The 18,126-nt window shown below is 43.3% G+C and overlaps 1 protein-coding gene across 1 annotated transcript in view; it reads right to left on the reverse strand.

The window, feature by feature from the left end:
- Positions 1-3,460: 3,460 nt before the first annotated feature.
- Positions 3,461-18,126, reverse strand: part of TMEM41B (transmembrane protein 41B) — a 170,541-nt gene continuing 155,875 nt past the window's right edge. Inside the window, exon 7 of the mRNA XM_085648157.1 lies at positions 3,461-10,308. Within this exon, the coding sequence (XP_085504283.1) occupies positions 10,139-10,308 (170 nt within the window). The 3' untranslated portion in view covers positions 3,461-10,138. The remainder of the gene's footprint in view (positions 10,309-18,126) is intronic.

Genomic DNA, 18,126 nt, shown 5'->3' on the forward strand with positions numbered 1-18,126 from the left:
CTTGCAGGATTAGTTTGTGAGTGGCTAGGCACCATTGGCAGAGAGGTCGAGGGATGGTGCGGGGGAGTGTGGACGAATGAGGGTCGTGCACATGTTTTTTGAGGAGGGTGAAGAGGTCTGCAAATTTATTGAGGTCTTTGGATAGAGTTTAGATCAGGACGATGCCGTTTTTGTATATGGCGATAGTAAGGTAAGCTCGCAGGTTTGGGGATAGTGCGATCGTGAGCTTAGTGCCGTACAGAATATTCCTGGTTTCGTGTACGTTAAGGAGGTTCGAGATGGCTTTGCGCCATGGAGATTTTTTTTAAGGAGTAGAAGATTAGGTCATTGATGACTGTGCCCTTGTCTGAGATGAATCGTAGGTCAGAGATCAGGGTCTCAGGATGACTTTTCAGCGGCGGTTCTGGAGAGATTAGGATAGGTAACAGAGAAGGGGTTGTCGCCAGTAGACGTCAGGAAGGGCCCTGCCATGCTGACGAGAGAGGGGAAACTGTAGAGTCAGGAAGGAGCTGTGGGAGGTTGCAGATGTGGTACCCGCAGTGCTGATTCCCTACTCAGAGGGACTGCCAACGAGGTCCGTAGAAGTGCCGGACTAAGGCAGTGAGGAAAACGCTCCGGGGCCTGAGCAGGAAGTCCGCAGCTAAGCAAGGCGTCCCAGGGGACAGTGAGCGGGCAAGGGATCACTAGAAATAGCTTCAGATGAAAAACAATAAAACTCTCTGCTCAGAAGAGACGCGACAGAGCAGCAAGCAGAGCGGAGAGTTTTATTGGTTATCCCATTACGAAGGGCTATACCAGCCCGAAATGCATTAGGATGGGATAGGAAACAAATGCTTCAGGATAGGATGAGAAACAATTGCTTCTATTTTTGAAAAATATGATATGAAGAAGTAGGACTATGGCCAGGAGGACGCATGTCGCAATTCCTTATGCGCCCGAGATCCCTTTGCGGATGTGTGAGGCGTTGCCTCATGGGGGAGATTGGAGCCGGTTTTTGGCTTGGGTAGAGGCGGGAGTCGTGGCACTGGGTGACCTTTATGAGGATGGTAGTCTTCTCCCCTTTGACGACCTTAGGGAACGTCATGATTTCCCGCGGGGGGACTTCCTCTTGCATGCAGCTCTGACTGCGGCTGTTAGGAAACACTGGCAGCAGGGACTGGTGGAGCCGGACACATCTCTTGCTTGTCAGTATGTAGTGATGGCGGCGGGTACTTTTAAGGCGGTGACCTGCCTGTATCGGCGGATTACCTGTGATATGCGTCGACCCCTGACTGCACTGCGACTCAAATGGGAGGCGGATTTGGGGGCACCCATTGTGGACAAAATTTGGGAGGAAGTCATGGAGCGACCATGGAAATGTTCCCGAAATGCGCGTTTCCAGCTTATTCAGTTCAATGTTTTTCATAGGGCATACCTCACGCCTAGTAAAATAGCGTAGTATTTTGGGGGAACGGATGCTTGCCCCCGGTGTGACCATGCTGGGGCGGACTTTCTCCACATGTTCTGGGGCTGTCCACGGGCAGAAGACTTTTGGCGGGAGGTGACGACTGAACTGCTGACTGTGACAGAGAGGGAGCTGGAGGTGGGTCCGGGGGTCTGCTTGCTGCATTGGTTCCCGCACACTGCCAAGACTAAGGTCACCAGCCGGTTCATTGACCTGGGGCTGGTCCTGGCCAAGCGGGAACTTACTTCCCATTGGAAGACGAGGCAGGGGCCTAATTTTTTGCACTGGAATAGGGAAATGGTGAAATGGGCAAGACGCGAGGGGAACTATAGACTATGTCTGGCTCGGCGTAGTGGTAGTGAGAAATCACAAGAAAAGGCCCGGGCATGGGTGGCACTCCTGTAACTGTTCACACAACCAGCTGTAGACGATGAGGGGGATGTGACCCGGGACCCTTAAGACCCCAAACTGCTTCCTCCTGTGATCTTGATGCATTCTCTGCTGTGCCCCGTGGGAGGGGACTCGGACAGGTGGTACGGGAGGCTTAGTTGCCTGCTTGACTGTCTTAGCTACTGGCAACATGCTTGGGAGGGTGGTTGGGGAGGGGGGCTCTGTTGGGGGAGTTTGACGGGGAGAGGGGTGGGGGGGGCTTCTTGATTGCGTCACACCGTGGCATTGGCTCAACCTTGTGGGTGGACTGTATTACAGCATAGATGTCTTCTGTGCAGAGAGGTGTGTAGTTGTCCTCAGTTTGGTGGGCCAGTCGTTATCCTACAGCCTGGCTTAGTTGGGTGGCTGGGTAGCGGGCAAGGGGATTGAATGTATTATCTTTTGCAATTCAATAAAAGTCTGTTTTAAAATAAAAAAAACATATAAGAAGTAGGACTACTAATTTGGTGGGCGGCAGAATATCGAATACCACCAACGAAAAATAAACACATTCAATTGAACTTTGATGATTTTTGATCTACATTTATGAACTATATACAATCCCTCGCTATAGAGACATAGCCAGTGCTAAAGGGGGACCCATTGGAGACATGGGTAAATTGCCGAGGAGATGGGCTGCTCCACCGCTTTTTACAATTAACGACAATGTGTAACGGCCCCATTAACAGGTATATTATTATGCCCGCCGCTGACCTGGAATTTGTTTTTTCTGTTGCTGAAGTACAGGCACCTCTCTGATATGGAGTGCCACCAGAGCTCAAAGTCTCGCTAATTCCGGTTCCTTGCAATCATTTCCAGCGTGGTTGGGGATGTCCTGTTGCTGCTTACGTCTCTCTCGGCCCTTCCCAGACAACCTGATAAAAACATACACAAGCTCACTCTTCACATGAGATCTTCTCCTCCTGCTAGTGCATAGACAGAGGTCAGACTCCAACGACACTGCTATTTTTTGCACCCTAGGCTTGTTTCCCAACATGGCCCTTTAGAGACGAGGGACGAAACCAGCCGAAGCGATGCTGCCTGATGACCTGTGAGTTAATTGCATCCATGCTTCTACGAGATGCTCTGGATAGGCTCAATGGTGTCAGAAGAGATGCTTTCCAAGGTTTAATTATCTTCCTGCTTTACTTTTCCCCCCGTGTGGAGTTTTTCCCTGGGAGCAGTTTTTGCATGAATATTATATTAACCTGTCTGAGCCCAGTGACTGTTTTCGCTCCTGGGTGTCATGGACTTACCTCTCCTTCAAGGCACAGGATGATGGATCTTCGAAGAAGATAACCTCTACCAACAGCATCTCTCGGGTAACTTGCTCTCTCAGACTCGCTCACTTCCAAACCCATCACAAACTCCCTGTACCCTCAAACATTTCACCCACATCTTTCACCTCAACAGCTTTTCTTCCTCTCCTCTAGCCACATGATGCCTCCCTTATAACCTCTCCGACTGCCTCCTATGCTGCTTTTGTCAGATATCCTCCATCAGAGCCACCCCACTCGCCTGTTGAGGGTGTTATTTCTCTTTATTTCACAAGACTCTAGTTATGCTTCACACAAAGGAAAAATACGATTTAGAGATCAAGTAAAATTATTTAATTTAATAAATAGTTAACGTATCTATAAAATGTTACTTTTATAGGATAGTATATCAACTAAACCTGTAGTTATTTTTTTCTGATATTGTAAAGATTATTTGTACATTAACACAATCAATGTCGTGTGTTGTAATAAAAGAAAACCTTGAGAAAATAGAATGATAATTTCAAATTTTCTGCATATTTACATTAAACGGTTTGCAAATACTGTATTGAAGAGTGAACTGAAACGCTGATCTAAATTTACATCAACCGATAAAACTGACAAGCAAAATACGCTATGCAACAAATAGTAAAGGTGACTTAAAATACAGTATTAGCATTCATTTCAGAACTCATTTGTTTTGTATTGCTAATGAACTTAACTTTAGTAAAGAACCATTCACAACTTAAAGGACTCGGCAAAATTAACAATTCAAATAATTTCAATTTTTGATTATGTACAAATTCTAAGTAGGCATGTGTTTCTTCGACTTCAAACATGTAGAATGAGATTCACCAATTAGCACCACTCACGTCCCTGATCACTTCTGAAATGCAAGTATAGCTATAGTTCAGGGCTATATACCCTACTTTGTTGCCCTTGGTAAGCAAGGCAATTTGCACAGTACACTCAGATATTCATTTAAAAAAATTACAGTGGGTGGATAAAAGGAAGCTCAGGGAGAGGAAGTTCATAAACAGTGCATCTCTCTCACACACACATATATGCAAATGCATGGATTAACTTGTGCGTTTTCGGTTTATCTGCCAGCTATACAGGGCATTTGCCTTCCGGTACAGAACTGAGAGGTTTCATTGGGCAAACATAGAAAAAACGTGTACATACAAGTTACAGTAAATTTGCAGCAGGCAGTTTCTTAGAAACAAAAAACTCTGCAAAGATTTATTTAAGCAGTAATCACCTAAGACGCCTGGAAACGGCTTGCTCCAGGTAGCAAGCAAGAAAAAAAACAGATGTTCTCATTAGTGACCAAGATTTTATTCAGAGGTTTCTGGCCAATGAAAACACCATAATGTGTATTTCACTGTGGTATTCTACAAACAGTCGCCTCTTCATGTATCAATACAAAACTTCACAATATGGGATCTCAAAAGCTCAAGGAGATCAGCGTTTCGGTCACAATACAACAGTGATGAGGATTTTTTTGTGCTAGCTCAGGAAACAGAGCTATATTTAGGACTGCTTAGGCCTACAGTCTAGAACGGCATTCATTGTCCAATGGAAAGAAGGAAAGACAGCTAGCTACATGTGCTTACTTTGAACTGTCATTTAAACCATAATCTACCAAAGCTGGAAGGCAAACAATCTGTAACAAAATCTTCAGGGTTTTTATTGCAAAGGTGGGTATTTTTCACCTATTGTAAGAACTAGGAAAAAAACATTGTTGGTGTTTCAAAATATATCATGCAAAAGATAGTACCTAAGAAGTCTTCTATGAGGTTTCTGATTTGTAATACCGGATTCTTGCTGAATCAAAAAATAGATGAGTCAAAGTCGTTGCTATCAACCAAAGAAGTAGCTGACAGAATTTAGAAAAGCCATTTTGGAAAGGCAGCAGAACCCTCAAGCCTGAAAACGTCTGGTGACTTTCTTCAACCAAATCAGAAGGGCATTTCACAATGTGAAGTCATGTCAGACAACATACGCCTCCACAAATACCCCAGTAATGCTCCAGTCTTCAGTGCTCTCGGTATGGTATGCATGAAAATGTAACAAGGCCAGGACTAAACATATTTTCATAGAGAAATGTCAGAAACTCATGATCTCTTTTTAACTGTACAGCATTTGCTTGCTGTTCCAAAGTACTGTAAATAAAAGGTGCAGGTACATACAGAAGTCAAATGCAAGTAGTTAACATACACAAAGTAAGTTCACTAAAGGTGCTTGAAAAGCTAATTCAACAAAGCACATTTACCAATGCTGAAAGCACCCATGCTTGGAGTGTTGTCTTCCAGAATTACACACTGTTGACAGCTAGAACATTGACTAGAAGAGTGCATGTTTTTGTCCAGCACTACCATAAATCTACACACAGGACTCTACTTTTGCTTGCGATAGCCAAGTTTCAATTATGTTTTATATTTCACCTTTTTAATGCATACTTCATTGCCTCCAGCAGATTTCGCTTTCACCGACATTCCTCCGAGAGCTAGGTCTATGGCCAATCAAGTCCAAAGTAAGTGTTTCAAGCAACCCACATAGCCAAACAAATTAAACTTTGGGTATACAACGTTCTGTACCATAGGAACAACTACATGCATTATTAGAGCACCTGGAGACAAAGAGGAACGTAAAAATAGAAAGAAAAACAGTACAACATAAAAGAAACAATATTGTATGACAAAAACGTTAGCCTAAAAAAGGCAACAGATCCATTCTAGCCACGCTGTCATTACTACTGAGCAGGCATTGACCGCGCTTTTAGATATTCACTGAAAGCTACATGAAAAGTAATCCACACCTTGTTATTACAGCACAGCAACATAATCGATCAGGCAGCACAGAACTGGACAACCACTCCGGCAATAGGTGGAGGAATTTCCTTAAACTTCTTAGCTTCCCGAAGCAAGACAAAGATATGTGTAGAACTTGGGCCGAAAAGGAAAGGTCCGTATCCCATTTGATGCCAAGGTTCCTTGCTGGAGCTGGTGGGGAGCCAAATTCTGCTAGCCACCACAGCCCTGTGGACAGGGGGAGGGGGGAGGCTGACGGGGGTGAGCCGGTCCAAAGAACAGGATCTCAGTCTTCTCTGCATTTAATTTTAGGCTGTTGTTCATCCAGCTCGCGATGTCCTTCAAGCACCCCTTGAATCTGGCAAATGAATCCTTGAATGAAAACACCATGTGGGTGTCATCCGCATAGAAGACTGCCCTCACTTTCCAGAAAGCAATAAGAGTGAAAAGTGGCACTAGATCGGTGTTAAAGAGAAGAGGGCTTAGGGCAGATCCCTGGGCCACACCACATCACAGGGCTTGGGTTCGGATGGATGTGGTTGGAGAACAGTCTGTAAGGTAGGACTGAATCCAAGAGAATACCGTTCCCCGCAAGCCCAGCTGTTTGAGTCTGTCCAGTAGAATTGGGTGCACAACTTTGTCGAATGCAGCCGACAAATCTAAAAGGACCAGCATCACTGATGCCCCTGAATCTACAGCCATTCTCACAGATTCCACCACCTCCACCAATGCTGTCTCGGTGCTGCATCCCGACCGAAAACCGGACTGAGTGTCATGCAAGGTGTCATGCGCATCTATGAAATAGGCGAGTTGTCGTTGTACCCGTTTTTCCAGCATTTTTTAAGGTGCTGGCAAGCAGCGAGATCGGGCTGTAGTTACCAAGCTCCATAGGATCAGCATTTGTTTTTTTTAGAAGGAGTTTTATGAATGCATGTTTCCATATATCTGAAAAAATGCCAGTGGATTTCGAGGTGTTCTAAATGTGATTTAATACTGGGTTAATCATGTGAGCCAGAGCCCTGAAAAGCTTAGGTGGGCACGGGTCCACAGTGGAGCCAGACTTGCATCTTAGGATTTCGGACAGTGATTCCTGCAAAGTTATAGGGAGAAAGTCCGAGAAGGTGCCAATTGGATTAGGAATTACAGATGGTTGTGGCTCCACCGTTCCTCTCCAATTGTGAAAGAGGCATACTCTTTCTGAATTTTCCACTAGAAGTCAGATAAGTTCATGCACAAAGGAGAGGGCAGAATATTTCCCTTGATTGTGGATGGATTGGTAAAGGATCTGACAACTCTGAAAATGTCCTTTTCCGAGTTCTCCGCGCACTCTATACGCTTTACAAAGTATTTCCTTCTAGCAGCCACCATCAATTTGCGAAGATTCTTCAATGCTTCCTTATAGGTTAGCTTGGCCTCTGAGCTATAATCTTTCTTCCAAAGACGCTCACCTACTTTTTTCTGCTCTGAGGTCAACAATCTGCTGCTTAAGCTAAGGAGTTTGCAGGTCTCTCTGATGAGAGTCTGCCAACAAATTGGTTCTGTTCCCCTGGAGCGTCTTAGTCAAGAACGTTGCCAGCATATGCTAGCATCAATTAAACTAGATTACTTAAGCAGCAGGCATGGCATTGAAATCTCCTGTTATTTTAGGTGTTGTCTGGTAGTGGTGCAACCAAACAAGATCAAGACACTTTTCTTCCTCCTATACCTTAAGAGAGAAAGGATACTTTACTTTAGGCCTGAAAGGAGTAACAGTCTAAATGTCCACTTAACCCTCTATACCATTCAGTGCCTGTGTCACTGAACAGGGCTGACATAATAAACTGTGGCAAGAATGAGATTTTGCCGCATGACTAAAGTTTCTAGGTCTAAGCAATTTTTTTGACAATTGTAATGGTCACAGCTGTTACATTAAGCAAATTGATGTAAGTAGACACCATATCAGATGTCATTTAGCATTATGCTTTGTATATATAAAAGCCTCTATAATAATGAAACATTCCCCATGTACACTTGTTTTTGCAGGTTTATTCTCATTCATAAATACAGGTGGTCAGAGTTCAGTCAGTGCAAACTAGCTCCCAAAGTATTTTAAAGTATCTAAAGAGATCGTCAAGGTGCTAGAAGAAAGGGAGCAGCCACACTAATACTGCCAAGTACATGTGAAACCCAAAAAAATGGTCATAAAAATGTTTTCCTTCCTTCTAGTTTCGATCCAACTTCTAGACATTGGGACGCTCACTGGGCTTCGATGCTGTAATGGCTGGTTAACGCAGGACAGGCCCGGGATAAACTTAGGGCACAACTACACCGCCTATTTACACTTGTCTACATGAAGCTTATTTGAAAGGATTATAAAATAGTGACAGCTACTAAATTAATTTCCAAATTGGATAGCCCCAGCCAGAATTGCACGAGTTACTGGTTTGACTTACTCATACTTTGATTATTATACTTTGACAATGTATTGGAATTGTTCTCTATATGCTAGATTGATTGAGGAACCTATGAATATCTATTTCATTACATTATCCCTGAAGTTGTCCAGGCAATTATGCTAGATGAAACAAGTGTTGACTAGAAGCTCTTAAAAGAAGGCAAATAAAGAGCCCTTATCGGAAGAATTATTACAAGAATTTGCTATGTCCCATTGCGTGCTTGCAAACATTTATCACAATAATTCTCATTGATCATGGAGTGCCAAGATTAAGGTCTTCTTCTGCTCATAAAACTACCTCCAAGGATATGGCTAACAGTACGACAACCGTTTATATGAGGACTGAAAGTTCAATCTACTATTCTCAAGGCTTCCTGCTTTGGCTCCTTTCACCTACAAGGACTAGATCTGCCAGTCTCTTCCTTCTCCACCTTACCTATAAAATATAGCTGCTGAAGAAACACTTGTTTAAAAACAAAGCATGTATCAGAAATACAAAAATGACAAAGCTATATTCTTTTTGCAAGAGTACCTGGAAACAAGATTTTACAACAGTACAACTTGTGACAAATGTTGTCTTTTTACATGGTCTGGACAGAGCCCCTCGCCTCATAACACAGGCTTGTGAACTGATGTAGAGTTTAACTGTAATATTGTGGGTCCCAAACACCACAGCAGAGACAGACTTGAAAACTCGTTTTGAGCAACAAACCCACTATGACTGAATCGTAACAGGTGGCTATATGAACTGAAAAGAACAAGTCTATGCCTGTAAAAACCACAATGAAAAGATGCAGTTATTTTTAGAGCATGTAGACAAGGTGAAATATAAATAGCAAAGGTAAAATAGGAGGAAGCACACACAGGATAAGCACATGGGCACCATCTTCCTTTTTCTATCTTAAACAAAGCAGTGTTTGTTTATCCTTAATTTGTGGTAAGTACTGCTATTGACTGAGGAATTATTCTAAGACAAAGTTGAACCACAGACACAGTAAACACATTCAGGTCACAGTTATTAGTTCTAAGGTCACATTTAGAAGAGTTATCCTGACAGGAATACCAGAAAAGAAGACTACTAACTCTTTTTGGCACGAGAACTTAACTTCTGTACCATTTTCTGCAGACATATCAATTCCTTCACAATTCAAACCAGATATCATTTGTACTGTAATGCACACAACTTAAGGTTCATAGTGGCCGGGAAACAAACACGCTCAATTACAATCCTATGTTATCCCCTTGATGTACATGATAAAATGTGAATGTTCAAGTGTTATCCTGAGGGATTTTGCTTTGGGCAAGATGAACTCTCCATCTCTTACTGTCAACATTACTATTCTGCACCATGCAGTTTAACTCAGTCTTTGCACTAAACATATATGGCACAGAGGTCCGCTTTTATACTGAACTCAGATATAAACTCAAATATATACCGGATGTACTGAAATACATTTCAGCAGATGATTCCTTCCTTCTTTCCTTCAAATATTCACATCCGATTTGTTTTCAATCCTCCATAGTTAAATAGCAAACTATATAATAGTTTGACGTCTATGCAACAAAATATAATACTTAATTAAAATATATTTGTCTAACGAATAAGCAGTGAACAGTTCCTTCAAATAAATACAAACATTACTAATTAGCAGGTACAAATTTACAGTTTCATCAATATCATTTAAACTGTTGAGGATGGAGAGGATGAAGGGATATCAGAAAACAGAACTGATCCATGGAAAAACACAGAAAATGGAGTGCGTTATTCAAATTTCTGCTTCAGTTTCTTCTGGAAGACAGCTGGTAAAACAGAGAGCACTGCTAAAATAACAAGAACAATGACTGAGTTCCACGAAACTGCTTCTCCGGCTGTTGTGAGCTGGTACAGCGTAGTTCCTGCTTTAATTGCTATAAAAGATGGAGGTGCAACACCTACAAGGTGAAAAAAAAAACATCAGCATGTTCATCAAAATATCCTCAAAAGTGTTAATTAAACGAAAATTACACATCAAACTGGTGAACATTCTTCTGGAACAGTGGTTCTTAAACTTTTGAGTTCTGTGGACCTCCACCTATTCATTACTGGAACCCCAGTCCACCCCCACTGAATCATAATTGTAATCCAGGAGCCCCAATGAGTCATTACTGGAAGCCTGGATCCCCAGAATAAGCATCTTCGGTGATTTGACCCACAAAACAATACACTAAAAATACAGAAACAAGCATCCATCAAACAAACACAAATGATTAAATATTCACAAACAAATATAAAAAAATAAAAAAGGTCATTTTAATGGGAAGGTTGGAGCTTTTCTAAATTCAATTGAGGGCAATCTTGCGCATACCATATTCTGTTTGATGCACTTGCACTGCTCCCACTAATCAATCTGAAGATACTAACTATTTCTAGCCTTCAATTTTAAATTCCTTCACATTTACAGGATGTTTTAAATTTTGTCAGTTTTGCATTTTACTTCTTTATTAATATACATTTTTTAATCTATCAATATTATTTAATTTTCTAAGCAGTCACAGACCCAGAGTACGCTTTGGGGGACACTAGGGTTCCCGGATCACGGGTTAAGAACCACTGTTGTAGAATATATTGGAATGGGATATCCACAAGAACATGGAATCAAATTGCCCAGGTGATCATTTCTAGAAGCAACTTCAACTAGAGAATTTCATGCTGTAGCCGTTGGCTATCCAATCTTCCCTCCTACCCCCAATGACTAACATCTCCTTGAATTTCATGCTGATTAAGTTCACCATACCAGTTTAACAAAAACAGTATCAGCAATTTATAGAGAAGTACATTTTGTACCACCTCTACGTCACTCACTAGTCATTTGAAACTTTACCAACAGTCCGTAGATCCCTTTCAGGCCGCGAAAAATGGACTCACCCACTCACCATGGCGAGTTATTTTTTTTCAGGGCGAGCCAGTTTTCAGTCATACTTGCCCAGTCTGGCGAGGAATTCCGTGCCTGAGCAGCTGCACTAATTCATAGCTTCCTTACTGCAGACTCGTTGAATGTATGTGAGCCCCCACCACACATCTAGCCAAACCTTCATGCTGATACAAAACAGGTGTTCTGATTGCAGAGCTGACTCTTACTGCAGATCCACGTTGCAATCAACCAATCAGAGAGCAGCCCACACTTGTGATTTCAAAGCACCATCGGTCAGTGACTGGTGTGCTTCCAGTCAGTGTTGGCCGCTCCCCATAGGCTGACTTGCAATCAGCCAAGGCGGGATATACAGTCTTGGATGTGCATACACTGCCTCTTCCAGCCCCTGCATACAGTGGCTTTATGCCTGCTGCACTTGAAATAATGTAGGTTTGCTAATGGGGTGCCCACAGATTTGAACCTTCTTCCAGAACTCTGGGTGTGTCAGAAGATGACTGAGCCCCCATTCCACCAACCCATTCTCTGGAAATGATATAGCTTGGCACGCCTGCAGCCCCTCTGCGTGTTGCTCATCGTTGAATTCAGGTAAGTTAAAAGTCTAATGTAAACATTAATACACTTTCAAAAAGCCCTTTTGTGTGCATGTATGTGCTAGTGAGTTTCCGTTAGTGCAGTGCCATTCTCTTCAGAGTCAAGTGACATGATGGGTGGTTTCTTTTCAGCACCCTGACCTTCTGGACGCTAGACAAAATGAATAGTGAACAACAGCCCCAGTTCGCTAAAAGCTTTTATATTAGCGGTCACTTGCACAACCATGTAGACAAGTCCAGTTGCCACCTCTTAAACAATGGTGTGTCAGTTTCACGATTCTGCTGTGTGATATAATTATACTGTTAACTCAGGAGTGGTCTACTTAAAAACTGGTCCTTTTGGCAGGCCTGCCAGCAGTATGACTGGTGGGCGAGGGGTTGGTGCATGTTCACAACTCTGCGCCCAGAGAACTGGAAAAGTGAGTATCTAGTGTTGTTCGGGGTGCTTGCATCCCATCACTCTCACAAGATCCCATTTCAGAAACACCCATGCACAGGGCTGCCGCATGTGTGTGTTGCTGACTTATTTGCTGCACTCTAGAAACCTATTTTACACAAACAGCCCCTGCCCAGGGGTAGCATTTCTGCATCAAGAGGCTAACGAGAAAAACTAATTACCCGTTTCTTCACACAGTGAGATGGTGATTAAGAGAGGTCACTGAGGTATTCGCAACTGTTCCAACCCCCATTACTTCCATCCAGAAGAGCACGCTAAACGCAAACTCCTGCAGGTACTTTGACAGGACTTGTATGATGATAATAGCTTCCACCACCAGAGTCGATGATGAGTATTATGCAAGCAAACAGTTTTAAAAGGTTGTTTTTCAGTACCCAGGAGGATTTTGTCACTGGTATAAACAGGTTTTTCCATATAAATGGGAGGGTAGAAATTCTCGTAAGCGGTTACTTTCTGCTTTGTACTGGCTTATGGAAAATTGCGGATATCACTTAAATTGAGAGAATATCGATACTTTGAAGCACATAGTGCCTCTGTCTCACTCTTCGATACAATTTGGGATTTAATAGTTAGAGACCATAATGCGCGGAACAGTCTATGCAGGAAAGTATTTGCGAATTGATGTTTCGCACTAATACGATATACTAGAATATAATGGGCACAACGCTATTGTGATAATATAGAAAGTCCTATGACATACAGTGCTTCTGCCTTTATTTTCAGAAACACTGAATAATCTTTACAACATCCACTGCGCTCAGATGGAAGAAACATTGGTAAGTGAAGCAGGAACTTTGAGATACGATAACCAGTAAACACTTACACTTTGATAGTAAAGAAGGAAAATGCTGCTTACCAGTATGCATCTGTTCTTGGCATGTAGAGCTGCAGAGTTGTACACTATGTATAGATCGCCATCTGGTGTTGGGCTCGGATGCTTGCACGTTGTTGTCTTGGAAGAGTCTTTTGTAGTCACGAGATAAAGGACTCCTCCCTTGGACGATAGTGCACATGGGCATCGACTCCATCCTCAGATTGTTTTTCGCCATAATGGGAAATGGAGTCAGTAAGAGATGTCCATGTGAATGGATCTAAGTAAGATAACACTGGAACAGATACATGTTCCGGGGAGGCGGGTGGGCGTGTACAACTCTGCAGCTCTACATGCCAAGAACAGATGCATACAGGTAAGTAGCATTTTCCGTTCGAGGCATATGAGCTGCAGATTGTACACTATGCATAGACTGTACAGCAGGGTCTCCCCTATCGGTGGTCACCTGTATCTGTTGCAGTAGTTTGAAAAAGTGTTTTAAGAACAGCCTGGCCTACAGAAGCTTGTTGCTTAGCCTGCACGTCAACACAATGGTGTTTGGTGAAGGTGTGTGGTGTAGACCATGTTGCTGCATTGCAGATGTCATCTAAGGGAATGTTCCCTAAGAATGCCATGGAAGCCCCTAGTTTGCGTGTTGAATGCGCTCTAGGGGGATTTTTCAATGTGCGTTTAGGCTTTTGATAATATATTTGAATGTATTTTACTATCCACCTCGCGATCCCAGCTTTGGAGATGGGGTTACCTTTATGAGGTGGGGAGAAGGCTACAAACAGTTGTTTTGTCTTTCTAAAGGGCTTAGTCTTGTCAATGTAATAAAGTAGGGCTCTTTTGACATCTAGTGTGTGAAGAGCTCTCTATGCCACAGAGTCTGGGTTTTGGAAAAACACCGGTAACTCAACTGACTGGTTAAGATGAAAAGCGGAGATTACTTTGGGAAGGAATTTCGGATTTGTTCCGAGAACCACTTTATTATGATGTATTTGTAAGAATGGTTCTTGTATGGTTAAAGTCTGGATCTCACTTACCCTTCTGAGAGAGGTAATTGCTACAAGGAAAGCTACTTTCCATGTGAGGAACTGAAGTTCACATTTATGTAGAGGTTCAAATGGGGGACCCATGAGCCTGGTAAGAACAATGTTTAAATTCCACACCAGAGAGGGTGGCAGTCTGGGAGGAATTATTCTTTTAAGGCCCTCCATAAAGGCTTTAATTGCAGGTACTCTTCTTAGTGACAAGTGTTGTCTATTTTGTAAATAAGCAGCAAGTGCTGCTAGATGTAATCGTATGGATGAATATGCTAGATTACATCTTTGTAAGTGTAGCAAATAGCAAATGATGTCTTGGATTGAAGCATCCAGCGGATCAATCTTATTTTTATTGCAGTAGATGATAAATCTATTCCATTTTGCTGCATAGCAAGCTCTAGTAACAGTAGTAGGTAGCTAGCTCTAGTAGTAGGGCGTCTGGCTTCTTTAATGATGTTCATACAGTCAGGCGGAAGGTTAAGATAACCGAACTCTAGGACTTCAGGAGCCAGATCGCTAGATTCTGTTGACCTGGATCGGGGTGACTTATCTCTCCATGGTTCTAAGTTAGCAATGTTGGGGAGAGGCTTAGTTTTTGGTGTGGAACTACTGAGAGTCCCAGTAATGTTGTTTACCACGGTTGCCGTGCCCATGTGGAAGCCACCAGGATCATCTTGAGAGACTGTTGTCTGAGCTTGCGTACTACTAAGGGAATCAATGGGCATGGAGGAAAAGCGTACGCAAATCTGCCTGACCAGTTCATCCATATTGCATTGCCTTTGGACAAGGGGTGTGGAAACCTGGCGGCGAAGGTTGGGCATTTTGCATTTGCGTGAGTGGCTATGTCTGGTTGACCCCACATTTGGAAAAATGGTTAAATAACTTGGTGATGAAGTTCCCATTCTTGAGTTTATACCATATAGGGCTCAAAGACGAAAGTTGCTGGAGATGCAGTATTGCTCCTGCTGGTTTCTTGCATGTTGTATGGGACTGCCCGAGATAAAGATGGAATGTGGGTAGCCATTGGTGGAGAAAGCAAACTAGTGATTGTACATTGTTATCGTGACTTCCCTACGAGTTATTCCAATCATGGATGAAATTTGCCTGGCAGCAAACTATTGTGAGGTCCTTTTGCGTTCATCCTTCATAACCGAATTGATCTATTTTTTGTTATAGCGATTGTATGAAGGAGCGAATATACATACAAGTATAATCATAATTTACATGATTGTGGTATGTAATGTTGACTGTATGGATCAAGCAATAGACTGGCTGGTTTTTTTTTTTCTTGTTTTGCAAAATGGCAATAAATAAATAAATAAAAAGTTCCCATTCGTGCATCTGCTGTGTCTGTCGACTTAGCAGATCCGCAATTTAATTGTGAACTCCTGGAAAATGTTCTGCCAGAAGGTATATGTTTTGTGGAATGGCCCATCTCCAAATGGTTTGTGCGAGCTGGGACAGCTACAAAAGAATGTGTGCCTCCTTGTTTCTGTATGTAATACATGGCTGTCATGTCTGTCCGGACTAGGACAGTCTTGTGCTGTAGATGTACTTGGAATGATTTTAGTGCTAGAAATATTGCCAGTAATTCTAGGCGATTGCTGTGGAGCACTTTGTTGCGTGGTCCATTTGCCTTGAATTGTGTGGTTTAGGAGATGGGCTCCCCAGCCGGTGAGTGATGCGTCTGCTGTTAGCACTATCTGTGGAACCGGCTCGAGGAACGGCCACCCTTTGGAAAGGTTTTGTGTGTTCCACCACTGCAGAGAGCGATGTGTGCGGCTGTCCACCAACACCAGATCTGTAAGTTGACTTGAGTCTGGTTCCACTGACGTGCTAGGCATTCTTGTAAGGGGTGCATCTGAAGTCTTGCATGAGGTATGATAGAGATTCAAGAGGCCGTCATCCCTATGAGTTGCAAGAATACCCTTGCTGGGAGGGAATGCTGTGGCTGAAACCTGGAAATTAGTGTTTGCATACTGGCTATCCTGGCTGGATTGGGATATGCTAGAGCTCTGGAGGTGTCTAATGTGGCCCCTAGATACGGATGTATGTGGGAGGGCTGAAGATTTGACTTGGGGTAGTTTACTGTGAATCCCAAGTTGTGTAGCAGCTGGATGGTTTTGATGGGTGTGATGAACACACTGGTTGAATGACTTGGCTTTTATCAGCCAGTCGTCAAGATATGGAAAGACATGGATTTGTTGTCCTCAAGGGTGCTGCTACCACTGCAAGGCACTTCTGTGAACACTCTGGGTGCGGTGGTCACCCCGAATGGAAGGACTTTGAACTGATAGTGTTGTCCGTCCACTATGAACCTTAGATACTTCCTGTGAGCAGGGTGGATTGTGGAAGTAGGCGTCCTTGATATCTAGTGTGGCAAGGAAGTCGCCTTGTTGAAGTAGTGGGAGGACCTGTTGGAGAGTGATCATATGAAAATGATCCGATTGAATATAGAGATTGAGGGGTCTGAGGTCGAGTATTGGCCGTAGGGTCCCGTCCTTTTTGGGGATTAGGAAATACAGCGAGTAAACCCCTGTTCCTTGATACTGGAAGGGAACTAGTTCTATTGCCTGGTTTTGAAGCAGTGAGATAACCTCTTGTTTTAAGAGTGTGAGGTGTTCCGTGGACATTGGACGCTGTTTGGGTGGTATGGTGGGTGGGGTTGCTGTAAGTTCCAGGCAGTAACCATACTGGATAATTTGTCTTACCCACTTGTCTGTTGTGATGGAATCCCAGACAGGTAGGAACTGTGAGAGTCTCCCTCCGACTGGGGTGGAATGGTCTGGAGGGAGCGGAGGGATGTCACTGTTTATTAGTGGGGGAGACGCGAGTGTTGTTGTTACCTCGGCCACTCCCTTTGTTGTTATTTTCCCTGTATCCGCCTCTAAAATATCCTCTGTTGGGGGATGTTTGCGTGGTGTTTTTGTAGGAAGAGGATGTGGTGTCTGTTGCAATGTTTTTGGATGCTCCTCTATAGAAGGAGCAACAAAAGGAACCAGGTGTGGATGGAGACTGTAATGCTCCCATAGATTTAGCAGTCTCCATGTCCTTTTTCATCTTCTCTAGAGTGGTATGTACCTCTTGTTTAAATCCTGAGATGCGTAACCAGGCATGTCGTCTGAGTAGCACACTAGTGTTAATGGACCTAGAGGCTGTGTCAGCTGCATCAGGGGCACACTTGATTGATTCGTTTGTTATTAATTTGCCCTCTTGAATTAAATCATTTGCCTGGGTTTTGTATTAATCAGGTAAATGTTGTAATAGGGTTTCTAGTTGGTCATAGTGAGCCCTATCGTATCTAGCAAGTAATGCTTCGGTGTTGGCTACGCGCCAGTGATTAGCTGCTTGGGCAGCAACTCTTTTGCCAGAAGCATCTAGCAATTTAGATTCCTTATCCGGAGGTGGTGCGTCACCGGAGAGTTGGCACGTTTCCTAGCGTTAGTTACCCCTAGTGAGTCTAAGGGTAGCTGCCCTTTGATGTAGGTGGGGTCATCGGGGGCAGGTTTATATTTTTTGTCAATCCTGGGATTGAGAATTCTAGCTCTCAGGGTCTTTGAATATGTCAAGGCATGTTTAATGACCCCTTTTAGCATTGGCAGGATTTGGACAGTTTTCTGTGACTGTTCAAAAGGTGTCTAGGAGGAAGTCCTCGTCTGCTGGGTCAGAATGCATCTGAACACCATGGTAGAAAGCAGCTCTATTTACAAGCTGACCAAAGCCAATATTGTCATCTGGGGGAGATGGCTTTGTTGGATATGGCTGGGGATCAGGGAGGTCTGGGGGATCTATTGGGTCATCATAATCGTCCCAATCGTCCTGTGGTACGTCCGTGTCATAATCAGGATCAGTGTAAGGGTCATTGTTGCCTCCCCCACCCCTAAATCATCATCGTCATCCTGCGGTGGTGGTGAATGTGGTGGAAGTCTTGGAG

This window comes from Triturus cristatus, chromosome 3_2 (genome assembly GCF_964204655.1).
Source record: "Triturus cristatus chromosome 3_2, aTriCri1.1, whole genome shotgun sequence".
In the NCBI taxonomy this organism is placed as follows: Eukaryota; Metazoa; Chordata; class Amphibia; order Caudata; family Salamandridae; genus Triturus; species Triturus cristatus.